At 37.1% G+C, this 14593-nt stretch overlaps 1 protein-coding gene across 1 annotated transcript in view; it reads right to left on the bottom strand.

The window, feature by feature from the left end:
* The window catches only part of lrriq1 (leucine-rich repeats and IQ motif containing 1), a 28611-nt gene that overhangs the window by 13681 nt on the left and 337 nt on the right, over positions 1 to 14593 (bottom strand). Inside the window, exons 2-16 of the mRNA XM_067389240.1 lie at positions 14392 to 14500; positions 14205 to 14305; positions 13823 to 13916; positions 13449 to 13660; positions 13260 to 13331; positions 10217 to 11159; positions 9825 to 10180; positions 9581 to 9733; positions 8898 to 9048; positions 8235 to 8428; positions 7670 to 7797; positions 7324 to 7397; positions 6639 to 6732; positions 3883 to 4050; positions 119 to 454 (exon numbers count right to left, since the gene is read on the bottom strand). Of these exons, the coding sequence (XP_067245341.1) occupies positions 119 to 454; positions 3883 to 4050; positions 6639 to 6732; positions 7324 to 7397; positions 7670 to 7797; positions 8235 to 8428; positions 8898 to 9048; positions 9581 to 9733; positions 9825 to 10180; positions 10217 to 11159; positions 13260 to 13331; positions 13449 to 13660; positions 13823 to 13916; positions 14205 to 14305; positions 14392 to 14500 (3185 nt within the window). The remainder of the gene's footprint in view (positions 1 to 118; positions 455 to 3882; positions 4051 to 6638; positions 6733 to 7323; positions 7398 to 7669; positions 7798 to 8234; positions 8429 to 8897; positions 9049 to 9580; positions 9734 to 9824; positions 10181 to 10216; positions 11160 to 13259; positions 13332 to 13448; positions 13661 to 13822; positions 13917 to 14204; positions 14306 to 14391; positions 14501 to 14593) is intronic.

Raw genomic sequence — 14593 nt, 5'->3', positions numbered from 1 at the left:
TTACCTTTAGCTAAAATTAAATGTACCTTCAAAGCATGGGAAATGTTTTCTACAAACAGATATTAAATGCTGTAAAAGTTAATGTGACAGAGTAAGAGAAATATTGTGAGAGTCATACGTTTTAAGGTTCAGTGCCTGAACAGGTTCCTTCTCACTTTGTGTCTCCGTGCAGTCAGCCGATTGAAGCTCAAGGTCAGATTGAGAATGTTGAGTCTTCTGTGGGTTCTGCCAATCTGCTGTATGTCGAGGTTGCTTCTCTGGACTTTGTCCCTGTGATAAAGATGCTTCAGAAAAACTACAAGAACTGCTATAAGCAGTTGCCGCCAGTGCAAAATCTTCAGTGACGCAGCTGTCACCATATTCATGGGCATAACGCTGGTCCACTGCCAATCTGAAGAGGCCTGCTTGGTGACCAATGGCAAGAAGATGGGCGTCATGTTGTGAGGGCACAGAACTGCGTGAAAAATGAGAGAAAAATAGCACACAAATTTCACGTATAAGGAACCATTCACACGGAACATTTTCGCATTCCACTGCACTGCTTTTTCATTGTTTTTCTCTGTAAACATGCGTCGGACGGATGTGTTTGACTATCTTGTGTTTTTGCAGCATCTTGCACACGACATGGCATTTTTAAATGCAAAATATAAAATTTGTATTTGTATAAAATTTGTATAGTCACCGATGTGATGACTGACAGCAAACATTAGATTCATCTGTGCTGAGGAGCCGTGCCGATGCACAACCCACGTAAAGATGATAATTCTGCAAATAACTGCAATTGCAGGTTTCAAACAGAGATGGCGACAAAGAGGCAAAACTTACAGACTCCAGCTTTAATGTTAGTTAATAAAAATCAGTTGCACTTTTGATTTTAATATTAGCAAATGTAGAAATTAACATTTGACTAATATTAAAGGTGCTCTAAGCGATGTCATGCATTTTTAGGCCAAAACATTTTTTGTCACATACATCAAACATCTCCTCACTATCCGCTAGCTGCCTGTCCCCTGAACACACTGTAAAAAAACGCAGTCTCTGTAGTCGCCACAAGCTCCAAAAATGGCAACAAAAACTACCTGGTGCAGCCTGGACCACAAAACATAATAAACATGCTCCAGCCAATAACCGACAAGAATGATTTTAAATGTGCGTTCATGACCACAAAACATAATAAACATGCTCCAGCCAATAACCGACAAGAATGATTTTAAATGTGCGTTCATGACTGTTTCAGGAAGCACGGAGGGGAGGGGGAGGAGGAGGGAGGGTCTAGCTAGCCTCTGTTTTGTTTGTCAACACTTCGAACGTCAACAGGAAGTTACTCCACCCAGGATCGCTTAGAGCACCTTTAATAAAAGCTTTAGAAGTACTTTTCATTGTTAGTTCATATTAACTAATGTAGTTGAGTAATGTTAACAAATGTAACCTAATTGTAAAGTGTTACCATCATCTTGATGAGGATTTAAACTAGCCTCTACCATATGAATCAGACATTTCTTTAGGATGTAATACTATAATGAAGTGTTTCAGGAAGTCTCTACAAAGCTGTCTCAATACCACTTTAATTACTCTTTTAGCAGTGGCTAGTTCAACCCCTCCTGCCCCTGACCCCTGACTCCATCTGATGTCAACATCAGAAACCAGCTCTGTCACTATAGAGTTCCTGCTATTCTAATCCACTGACACGGTTAAGGGGGCATCTGCACCCCTCCAACACACACTTCAGTCCAGAATAGAATCGTTAAAAAGATCCATGCAAGAGTTCAATGCGTTGTACATTTGTACTGGGAAACAAAACTACTGTCGAAACGTTCATATACAGAACAAGCACAGAGATGTATAACAAAATGGCTAATTTGATTACCTCATTAAAACAAATTAATGTCAAATTGCATATACAGTCAGCAATGGACATTCTGAAAGCCAAACATTATTACAAGCTGTAAAAAGCATGCCAAGGAAAATAAATACAATCCTAGACCTTACACAGTTCGCCTACTTACTGACAACTGAAATTACCTCAGCGAAAAACCGGGAAATGTTTTTTTTTTGTATTAGCCTATTTTTAAGAACTAACAAAGCATTTGTAGTAACACAACATGCCTATTTATGATTCAGTGGCATAAATTCAATTTTATTACTGTGGTTTGATGACATTAATAAATCCCTCAGTTCAGTCTGTCACTCTAATCAACACGGGCATTGGTTTACTATTGTATCGCAGTCAGACGGCAGAGTCTTCACCTTGCCAAAGCTGGGGACTGACACTGGGTCAGGTCAGATGTTAAACGGCTGCAGCGGTCCCCATGGGTGTCCAAAAGACCCTTTGTGCAGAGCGTGCGGCGGAAGGGTTTGGAGGGGGAGGAGGTTGGGGGGCATCTCTAAAGTCCTCCAAGCTATAAGAGACCTCAGCTTGAACCACAGGACACACAGACTTCTGCCAATCATGCTTTATGAAACATGGTGAGTGTTCTGCTTTATTAGCTGGTGGTCTGCAGCAGTGTCTGAGGCGGCTTTTGTATTGACAGAGGTGAAAATGTGTTTTTTTTAATTATTATTGATATTCAGCATGTATGAGCTCAAAGAACTAATTAGCACTGATGCCAAAATTAACAAATGCTACATTTCTACACGAACACCACAAGATTTAAAAAATAATGAAATTAAGCTTTCTCTGCCATACCACATATATAATAAATTATTTATTTTAGCCCTATTTTAGGTCGATTAGGCCTGGATTTCACATTCTCTACAAAGACCCTCTGCATAAACTATTATTGGTTTTACCTACAATTAAAATATTATTATAAAATATAAACTATTATATGCATTTTTGACAGCTGAAATGGATTTTCTTTTTTAAAGAAAATCAAATATTTAATGTTGTTTATATGTCTATGTGGTGTTTTTAACATGCTTTAAGACAAACCATGTGCAACTTAATATGTCAACACCATTGCTGAGTATTTTCTCCTTAAAACTGCAGTGAAAAAAAGACCCGCTGTTTGAAATCCCTGAAATCTGTGACGTCACAAACTACCTTGTAACAGATCACATCAATGTGCTGACGGGCTTTAGCATATCATTCATAGCAAACTAGCATGGGGGTTTTGAGAGAAGCCAGATTGTCCTGGGATATTTTTCTGTTGATATGAAAAATCACATAGATTTAGCAATGTGACAGATGGATGATGTATATTAGGATGTTATGATGAACTACCGTATATGCCTTTCTCCACAGACGTTCTGAGTTGTTCAAAGCATTTGTAAGGATAAAGGATACTGTCTGACTCTAACATGGTGAACGGGAACATGGTTTGTGTAACATTAGCAACACATTATCTGTTTGATAACATAGTCAAGCAAAAACCTAATCGTATTAATTACCGTTGTGTCCGATGTTGTAAAGAGCGATACCATTGTGCAGCATTTACATCAGTAAGATGACCGATTGGATCTCTGAGCTGGCGTGAGAGAGTGGAGGAGGGGCTAATTTACATATCACAAAAAAATATTGACTACAAAGGGACTTTAAAATAGTTCTGGTTCATACTTCACCTTGTTCAATTTGGGATTAGCAGCCAGGGCTAAAAGCAATTCTGTAAAAAGTATTAAGTGGAGCTGGGAGCACCTCATTCAAATTGATAGATGAAAGCATAGACAAATTATCCAAAATATTTAATAAACACAAGGGGCGGGGAATGGGAAGAACTATGTGGAACTTATACTGTGGGCACAGAATTTGTGTGGGTCTGCTAATATATTGTATCAGTCATTTTACAAATAATAGCACTATATACTATAATATTCTACAGGATTTATATTTTGACCAAATCGATCTTTATTAGTACTTTCCAGAGACTGAATTTGGATGTCTACCTGATCTCCATCTTTTGTTGCTGGAGGAGTGAATCTCGCTGTTTCTGCTGTGCCAGACAGAGGGCCTGGAAACTCCACTTCTGTTCTGGACCATTCGGGTACGCCGCTGCTGCGATCTGCTCATTATTCAACTTAATCAAACCAGGCACTGTCTCCAGAAGCAAAGACCTGAGAGAAAAAAAGACATTTAAGACATTTACCTGATGAAAATGAAAGGAGAAACGACCACACAATGTGCTCAAAGCTCTTTGAAATGATTAGTTTAACTGTTAGTGATTGTTTGTTTTATAATGTATAACAAAGCTAGACAGTCTTAAAGCAAGTGTTGTAACATAAAAAAGGACACATAAAAAACTGGTATCTTTTAACTTAAAGTTTCTGTTAAAAAAGATTCTAGATTAAATAAAAACAGGGTGCCACAAAAAAAGGCCAATCAGTTTCTTTTTTAACAATTATGATTTAAACAGCATCTTTTGCAAAACAATTAGCAGTCCAGTGCAATATGTAAGGTTACTGCATTGACTGTCCACTGCGATCATAAAAAAGTAACGAGTAAATTTTAGTAAATATTTACATTGAGCAGATGAAATCAGTTAGTAAATGGGGATAAAAATTTTAATAAGTTTGACATTCTGCACCCAAGAGAATCAACAGAGTGTCTGTGCATTGAGTAAGAGGTTTAGTCAGAGTCTGCCTTTCTCAGTAAGAAACTGCATGATGAAACTCGGCTTGGATTAGAAGAGAAAAAAGGTTTGTTGGCCTCATTCCAGAGATGTGACAGCCATTCAAAGTGAGCCCATATTGCTTTTTTGGTCTGTGTTTTAATGTGCGAGAGTGTATGAGAAAACACAGGTGTAGCCTAGACTTTGCTGAATCCTGCTGAGAGAAGTAAAATGATTTTTAAGAACCAAGGATTGATTAATGAGTTATATATATTCAATAACACTGAAATTACTGTAGAATTATTGTCATCACTTATTTTATTTCATTATTTATTTGTTGATTCATTATTAATTATATAATACATTTTATATTAGATTTATCTCTTTGTTTTTGTTATCATACTGAATACTATTTAAAATATTAAAGAAAAAACATATTTTTTCTGTTTTTTTTTACTTTAAAGAGATTTGTTTAAAATATTTTTCAGGTGTGGTATATTAAAGCTATTGTTAATTCAATTAATTTCTTTTCTTTTAATTGACAGTGAAGGAGAGATGGGTAGTTATGCATTGATGGTTTATCACTACTACCAAATAATGGGAAATAAAACCAAACAATATATTTTTTAAATGAGATGAAGTCTTGGTAAATTCTATTCAAGCTAGTTTTTCATTAAAGAGGATCAAATAGGTCAAAGTATTACTAAAAGCCAAATCAGGACTATGAAAACCAAACCAAAGCATTTACCAGGTAGTTACTATATATGTGAGAAGTCATAAAAGCTTAAGCATTTGTTATGTCTCTAAAAGGTGGACATGTTCATCTGGTTCCCTTTTACAAATTGGCCAACTCGTGTCCAGTCGACAGGCTCCTATTGCTACCAAGAAAAGGACTCTATTCATTACTCGTGAAAACTTCCCTGTAAACAAAGAAACTTACAGCAGTTCGATTAATCTTGCTAAAGTCTGCTCTCCCAGACTCTGAGCGCTCGTGCGCTGTGTACTTCTTTGAAATATCCTTTGGTGCTTTAATTTAGGCTGTGTTATCACTGGACGGGGATGAAAGGGCCAGTGGAGAGCGAGAAAAACACTGGGTCTAATTCGGTTGTTGGCATTGAGGGTTAGACAAAGTTCAGCAGAATACTGAGCCTGACTTGAGTGAACTTCCTATAAGTCATTACGGAATAAAGCAGATGTAAAGACACAACAGATATATTTCACCTCAGACTTCTCCTTGGAAGCCACACGCAAAATGTGGAAAATGAAGTTTAAAACACAATGAACTTCTACGGCTAAATATTATACTGCTGACTAAGGAGAAAATGTCACACCATATTTACGTAATTTAGTAAGAAAGATTCTGTCAGAAAAATAAATGTGTTGCCAACATTAAACCCTTTGGGCCTTGAACTATAAAGTCATGACAGTCAACAAACCTCTTTGGTATGTATGATGTTATTTTTTTCCATTTTGACTGAATGAACTGGACTGGTACTTGAGAATGAATGCTTCTATACTTCCCTGATCTCCTTGTTCTGTCTCTTACACATTTTTTTCTACCACATAAGAACATAAAATTTGCTAATTAAAAACTCTCGGAAAACTGCTGGCACTTTAGGAGCACATTTGCTTAAAAAATATTCCCCCTCTGAGCAAATATTTTCAGAATTACGAGCACTCAAGTCCACGTGCGTACAGATGTAACTTGGTAATCCAATAGCGGACACAGATACAATGGCTGGTGCAGTGATATGAGCCGGAAGCTCAGCGGTAAAGAGGAATGTTTATTCTACTTTAAACGCTTGGTGCACTTCCAGCCAATGTCCCTGTTCACATTAGTTTCACATTCTCGGACAATTATGAAATGCTTAGTGACTTTTGCTGGAATGCACACATGACAGCTTCTGCCCAATCCAAGATAAATCTCTCTATTATAAAAGGAGGAACCACATTTCAATTCCCAGAGAATATACTAATATTCTCTCTCAACAACAAATTTACTCCTGAACTTTGGTTTAGTAGTACCATTAAGAATCTGAGAAACTAATTTGTCGATGTAAAAGGTCCTATACTAGGTCCTTGGATCGCACCTACCTCCAGTTGTTTTCCTGCTGTAGCGGGTTACCAGTTAGGTTAAGTTCTTGGAGACTGGTGCATTTCTGAAGATTCAGACAAACGTTCTGCAAGTCTAAAAGAGAGTCAGAACAGTGTCTCCCCTCAGAAATACTCTACACATGGTTATAATTTTACTGCTGATGATGCAATCCAAATGTTGAATAAATAAAAAACACCTAAATACTATAATTAAACATTTCTGTGAATCAGTGCTTTCCTCACTGGTACTTAAAGGTAAAATTCACTAAAAAGGTATGTCATTATTGTCTCACCCTCATGTCATTCAAAACTTGAATGTTATTTTTCAGTGCAACACAAAAGGACATTTTTGAAAAACAGCTATCATTTTTCAAAAGAGTCACATGCAGAACCTATGCAGCTCTATTCAATTTAACAACAATTTATAGTGACCAGCACTACAAGAGCACAATAAAAGTGTTCCATGTGGCTTGTGCTATATTCTAAGTAGTCTATTCCAAGAATAATAATATTATAGTTATGTGTAGAAAAAAGACTTTAAGTCTAACAGCATTCATGTTATAAAGGTGATAAAGAGAAGTTCTCTTATGAAAAAATTATTTGTTTGTTACATAGGTTATCTGCCCATCTTCAAGAATAAAGACCCCATAACAGATAGCAGAGTCACCCCACTTTGTAAACTCACCTGACAGACAGTTATTACTGGCATCCAGTGTCCTCAGAGACACCAAGTCCAAGAATGGAATTAAATTAGTTACACTAAAGAAAGAGAAAAAAGAGCCATCATTTTAAACAATAAAACATCTTAGCACTGTACATTTGTAAATTTTTATATTACATTTTACATAAGAATGCATTTAAACATTGTAAAGACTTTACCTTTAAGTAGGATTTAACTGTGAAACTGTGTGTTGTGTTTGAAAAAATAAGGAAATTCAAAACCTGTGAGCCACCAACCTAGACTTCACCTATGAAGCCTATATAGGCAGCTTACTAGGTTTGAGACACAGCCATTCTCTGCTGAGGCCTACCTGTTCTGGGCCACGGAGAGGTTTTGGAGCAAAGGCAGCCAATAAGATTCCAAATCATGAATAGAAGATATAAGATTGTCATCCAGGTAAAGGTCCCTCAAAAGAACATGGTTCTGCAGGACAGGCAGCTATGACATTGGCCAGAAAAAAGCAAACAAACAAAAAACAATTACTTCTTGACAACTTGTTCCAACAATGAACACGGTCCCATCAGCAGAAATGGGTGGATCATGCCTCATCCTGAACATGACTAATATCCACACATTAAGCAAAACAGATAACGATAATTAAATTAAAGTGACGGCAGCATAGGATTGCAGTCTAATGTATGCTGGTTTCATGTAATGAACACTTTTCAAATTACACATTTCCTGGACTTTATAAATTGTACGAGATGAAAGTCTATGATTTCAGTTGGATTAATAAGAACATTAAACACTTCACAATCTAACAAAACAAAGTAATGGAAAATTGTGATTATCAATATGATCTTCATATTACTTCTGAAGACATCTTACAACTCATCGTTTAAATTTGTTTGTTTCTTTGGTTGTGTAAGGTTTACCTCAGTGAGACTGTTTCCCCTGAGGTCCAATGTGTTAAGGAGAGCGCAATTCTCCAAACCCTCAACATGGCTTAGGTGGTTGTACGAACAGTCCAGATGCAGAAGGGTATAAATTTCCTTCAAACCTCTCGTGCTGAGCAGCTGGTTATGGTCCACTGATAATCGCAGAAGCATTTTCAGGGGTCCTAAACCACCTAAGAAAGCAAAGATATATCATTCAGCCAGTGCTGGTGTGGGAATGTATGAGGATAATTCTTGGCCATGGTGACAATATCTAATACCAGTTGAAAGATAATGTAATATAAAAAGGCAGCATTGGCAGGACATCATCTAATACTGACAGCAAATACTTTTAAACTGCATTTATCCACTTCTTTATGATACATTTATTCATATTTATTCAATATGAGGCCATTTTCCTAGAAATGAGACATCAAGATTTATTTTGCAAGCAGACTGAGGGCAAAGGGCCATTTGAAGTCACCAACCTGGAACAATGATACCCTCTACTGGACAATGACTACACTTAACGTTAAATGCTAATTCTGTGGCACACAGAGACCCACAAAGCTACAACTGACCAACAGTCAGCTTCTCTTTCTTTAGTGTTTGCAATGAATACACAAAATAAAACAAAGAGGCAGTTCTACTGAATATACTCACTGATGCGAGAGATGTTGTTATGTGAGAGCTGAAGAACTTGCAGATTTTCAGCTCCATCAAAACCTTGGATGTTCATCAGCTGGTTCCTGCCCAGCAGGAGGACCTGAAGGTTGACCAGACCTCCACAATCCACATGGGTAATTGAGTTCTCCTAAATTTGAGAAACAATGATACATACACTACTGTTAAAAAGTTTGGGGTCAGTAGGGTTTTTTTTTTAAAGAAATGAATACTTTTATTAAGCAAGGACACGTTAAATTAATCAAAAGCTACGGTAAAGATATTTATAATGTTACAAAAGACTCCTATTTTAAACAGAAATGCTGTTCTTTTGAACTTTCTATTCATCAAATAATTCACAAACGTTAAGCAGTGCAGATGTTTTATACAATAATGATAATAGTAAATGTTTCTTGAGCACCAAAGCAGCATATTAGAATGATTTCTGAATGATCATGTGACACTGAAGACTGGAATAATAATTCATAAAATTACTGTTTTTACTGTATTTTAGATCAAATAAATGCAGCCTTGGTGAGCATACAAGAAAAAATAACATTACCGACCCCAAACCTAATGTATACTGTATAGAATGCATGACTGATTATCTAGGACACTTGAAAGGTGTAAAATAATAATGCAGACTGCACTAGTGCACAAACTGATAGTTTGTTCTTTCTTACTTGTACATCAATGTATCTGATCTGAGCGCACTGGTTCAATCCATCCAAGGATGTGAGTCCGCAGCGTCTAAGAGTCAAAGTCTGCAGGTTGTTACACTCAGACAGCGTAGACAGGCTACAACCTGGCAGGTCTTCCAGCATCACTGTTGTAACCTGATTTTTACCGGCACAATGACAATAAAGTCAGCAGGAACATATAAAACATATCTCAGCCAAGAAATGGGCTTTAAAGTTTAATTTCTACCTGTTTGAGAGAGCTCCAAGTTCCTGTTTTGAGAATAGTGTCCACAGACAGAGGGGGTAAACTAGATACTCTTTTTCTTCTAGGCACTCTTTTTTGGGACTGTTGTTGTGCAGAAGACACTTTCTTTTTATTCTGCAATGACAGTTTGGACCAGGGAGTGCAGCTCATCATCCAGGCCAGTCTCTTTTGCTCTGTGCTCTCAGGCAGACATACTGAAATTGATTCTTGGCTTTCTGATTCATGGTCTTTAAGCTCAACAGCTGTAGTATTGTGATGTCCTCTAGTGTTCATTTCAGGTACTACAACATTCAAATCAGAAGCCAGCATAGTCAAGTCTGTATCTACGTTCTGAATCACTTCCACGCTTAGGTAATCTGCAACATTTGAGGAACCACTTGGACTAATGCCAAGGTTGTTGGAAAGACCTTGATGTGCATTTATGTGGGATTTTGGAGTGGTTTTGGTCAATTTAAGGCTTTTTCTTGATTGTGAGAGATTTATCTGAGAATCAAGATCTCTGTTGCTATCAACTCTTTTCTCTTCTTCATGGTTCTTTATTCTGTCTTTATCACTCTTTGTTTGTGGTCTCATATCATCTAATCTTTCTGTGTCTTCTGTGCTAATGCCTTTAGTTTTGTCCTGTTTTTTCATCGCAATCCTGTCGTCATCCAATACGATTTCCATTTTCTTCTCATGTCTTATTCTTTCATTATTATCTTCTATTTTTCTCACAATTACCTCATCGCCTTTGTTCTCCTTTTCCCCTCTTTCTTCCTCTATTTTACATTCTTCCTCCACCTGGCTACTCCTTTCCACTTCCGTTCTCTCCTTTTCTTTATTCTTTCTGTATGCATCCACTTCCTTTCTTCTGCAATCATCTATTACACTTGTAATTTTGTTCTGTTCCTCCTTCCTCTCAATTTTCCTCCTCCTCTCCTTATCTTTTTCATCTTTCCTCCTCTGTTGTTCAAGTCTTTGCTCTCTCTCCAGACGATGGCGGTCTTGTTCTTTCGCTCTTTCATAATCTGCTCTCCGTCTCTCCATTTCCTCCCTCTGTGTGTGCTCTTCCTCCTCAATCCTTTTTCTCTGCTCCTCCCTCTCCTTCTTCTTTTTCTCCCATTCTTTCTTCTCCTCCTCATATCTTTTCACTTCCTCTCTCTTTCTTCTCAGCTCTTTTTTGCTCCAGCGACGGACTAATGTTCCTCTTAGAGCAGCTTGAATCTTTGTGGCTGCTCTGCACTGAAGCTTCTGGTTTCTCCTTCTTTCCTCCTCTTGAGCCTCCTCAAAAGCCTGTTTCTCCTCCTCCATCTGCTCCTCCAGTTTTCTTATTAAGTTCTGAAATTAACCAAAAAACTTTGACTGGTACACATATATATACACACACACAGTCACACACATTCACTCACCAGCCACTTCATTAGGTACACCTTGCTAGTACGGGGCTATTTCTCTGAGATTTTGGTCTATATTGACATGATCATGTATTTGCTGCAGATTTGTTGGCTGTACATCCATGATGCAACTCTCCCAGCCCACCACATACCAAAGGTGCTCTATTAGATTGAGATCTGGTGACTGTGGAGGCCATTTGTTGTCATAAAATGATGGGTATGGTCAACAACAATACTCGGGTAGGCTGTGGCATTTAAATGATGATCAATTGGTACCCAAAATGTGCCAAGAAAATATCCTGAACCATGGATGGATCCATGCTTTCATGTTGTTCACGCCAAACTCTGACCCTATCATCTGAATGTCGCAACAGAAATCGAGGCTCATCAGACCAGGCAATGTTTTTCCAATCTTCTATTGTTCAATTTTGTTGAGCCAGTGAGAATTGTAACCTCCTTTTCCTTTTCTTAGCTGAAAGGAGTGGCACCCGGTGTGGTCTTCTGCTGCTGTAGCCCATCTGCTTCATGGTTCAAAGTGTTGTGCATTCAGAGATGCTCTTCTGCAGACCACGGTTGTAACGAGACGTTATTTGAGTTACTGTTGCCTTTCTATCAGCTCAAACCAATCTGGCTATTCTCCTCTGACCTCTGGAACAAGGCATTTGCCCTCAGAACTGCCAATCACTATTTTCTTTTTCTTTTTTTTTACCATTCCCTGTAAACCCTATGGTTGTGCATGAAAATCCCAGTAGATCAAAAGCTTCTGAAATACTCAGACCAGCCCGTCTGGCACCAACAACTATGTCACGTTTAAAGTCACTTAAATCAACTTTCTTCCCCATTCTGATGCACAGAAGCCAGTTTTGGTGGATAGCCAGGTATGTTTCAGTTTAGTTTGTGCCAACCCTGGGCTTCAGGCACCATGAAAGTGGCTTGGCTATTAGCAGTGTTCACTGCCATAGTAACTTACACTCCAAGGCCGGTTACGTTCTAGGTAAAAGATCTCAAACCAAAATTGGACCAATCAGCTGTGAGCAAAGTGACATGTCTGGAGCAATAAAGTAGCTCCCCCAGTTTCTCTTGCTCCAAATTAAAGGTTGCTACATAATAAAAGATTTTTAAAGACAAAATTGTCTGGCTTTTAGCACTAATCATTTATTATAATTATTTTATATGATTTATATATTATTTATATAATTATTATACCTCTAATCCATTACACATAAGCAATTTATTAAGTATTTAATTCAAATGACTATAAATATACAGTATACCGATAATAACTATAATGATAAATAACTTTCACTTGCACTGATATAGCAACATATTTTATTCTTGCTATGTGCATTTATACACTTCATATTCTTCAATCTTTTAATCTTTGTTTCATTCTTTCACAGCATGTGATTGGCTGTTCGTTGCTGATGTTGCCTGAGAGAAAGCTGATGATCAGTTTCATGGTACCAACAAAGCCATTCTGTCACCTGATGGAGTATGGGTTCCTTGCCACTGTCACCTCTGGCTAAGTAGGGGTCACTTAATATTCAACAATATTGTTGATTTGACTGAACTGACACTATCAGATAAGAACTGAACTGAGCTGGAAGATGACATCACTATTTTCAGCAGAACTGCTTTATAGGTTAAATGCACTAATTTCATAATTGATGATCTTTACAACGGAACTGAATCAACACTGAACCGACTTCAGCTGAACAATGACATTGATTTCCTTTTTGTCAGTTATGTTTGTATCACTGAATCATTTTTCTGTTATTACTATCAAAGCTGCTTTGAAACAATCTGTTTTGTATAAAGCGCTATATAAATAAAGGTGACTTGACTTGACATATACACTGGACTAATTGTCTCAAATGTGTGTTTAAATGATTTTAACATAATACACCAACACAATTTATTAATATATTTACAAATATTTATTTTTATACATATATGCATTACTTTTATTTAGTTTTTATGTGTTGGGCTTTTGCCACATTTATTAAAAGAGTATCTCCAACAATCTTAGGCATATTAAACTCACCTGCTGTTTATCCAGCTCCAATTGAGGATCTTCTGTGTGGTGAACTTCATTTTTAACTCCAGCATTTTGAAACTGTTATTGGCATATAGAATTTTGATTTTGTTATTCAATCAACTTTTCTCCTAATTTTAATTTAAAAAATATATATAACTATAAAAAAAAAATGTTAGACAGTCCTACCAGAGTGGCCTCCTCTATCTTCCTCAGCTCTTCCTCAAACTCCATCAGTCTTCTCCGCCTTCTCTCTTCTTCTTCTCTTTCCGAGTTCAAATGCAGCTGTCTTTCCACCTCATGTCCTGTTAATTTCTGCTCCTCTTCCTCTTTGAGTCTTTTCTCTAATTCTCTCCACTCGAGACTAAGTTGCAATTCAATCTCAGTGAATGTATCATGCTCGGTTCCATCTAAAAACAGAGTAAATGTACAATTCTGTGAATATAAAGAGGTTAATAAGCAATCTATGCAAAACCATTGCAGATATTAGTGCGGATTTAACCTAGGTTTTTACTAGTGTTAATAAACTCAAAATACAGGCCCATCTAACCACATCATTACAGCAAATGTACCTTCCATGCATGACATGTTTGGAATCTCCTGCTGGGCATTCTGTGGGTCAACGTCTTTTAGAAGTCCAACTTGTTCCTCTAATTCAGAGATTATCTGACAAAAACTTATGCATTTTTATAATATTCATACACTAACAAAATAGGATTTATGCAATTCATTATCTGAGCAATATGCTGCATGTCTGAGGATAAACAAGGGTAATTTCATATTGACTAATCAAAACAAAACTGGGATATATACAGATCATTTGCTACTGTGAGGGACAAACTGAATTAAAGGTTAAGTTAAGGACAAAACACAGACACTCCTTTCCTCTGTGATGACTCAGATAGGATAATAATCCCATTTCCATTTAACCACAAACAAATAACCATGACTCACTCTCTCTTTCCACTTCATGGGGTCGTCTATGAAATCTGAAGCTGGTTCATTTGTAGGATTATCATTGTGATTAATGTGAGGCAGCTCTTGGCTTGACAAGTCTATGGGTAACCAGAAAAGGGAAAAACAATGTAACACCTCAACTATTTTACATAGAATTTAAGATGTTTTAAAAATACTTTCTCACCCTTTTCTTCAAGATCTTCAATGATTAATTGTTCAAAGGCATTCATACGATTTCTTGAAGCTTCAACATATAGGAGTACTGAGTCAGGCAGCTCATCTTCTGCACGTAGCTTTTGTGAAAACAGAGGTGATTGACAGTGATGTAGTGACGTACATCTTTTTGGATGAACTTCTTGAATTATAAATTATGTCTTCTTAATGTC

This window comes from Chanodichthys erythropterus, chromosome 7, assembly GCF_024489055.1.
Source record: "Chanodichthys erythropterus isolate Z2021 chromosome 7, ASM2448905v1, whole genome shotgun sequence".
In the NCBI taxonomy this organism is placed as follows: domain Eukaryota; kingdom Metazoa; phylum Chordata; class Actinopteri; order Cypriniformes; family Xenocyprididae; genus Chanodichthys; species Chanodichthys erythropterus.
The sequence above is the reverse complement of the archived record's forward strand: the minus strand, read 5'-3'. Positions and strand labels throughout refer to the sequence as shown.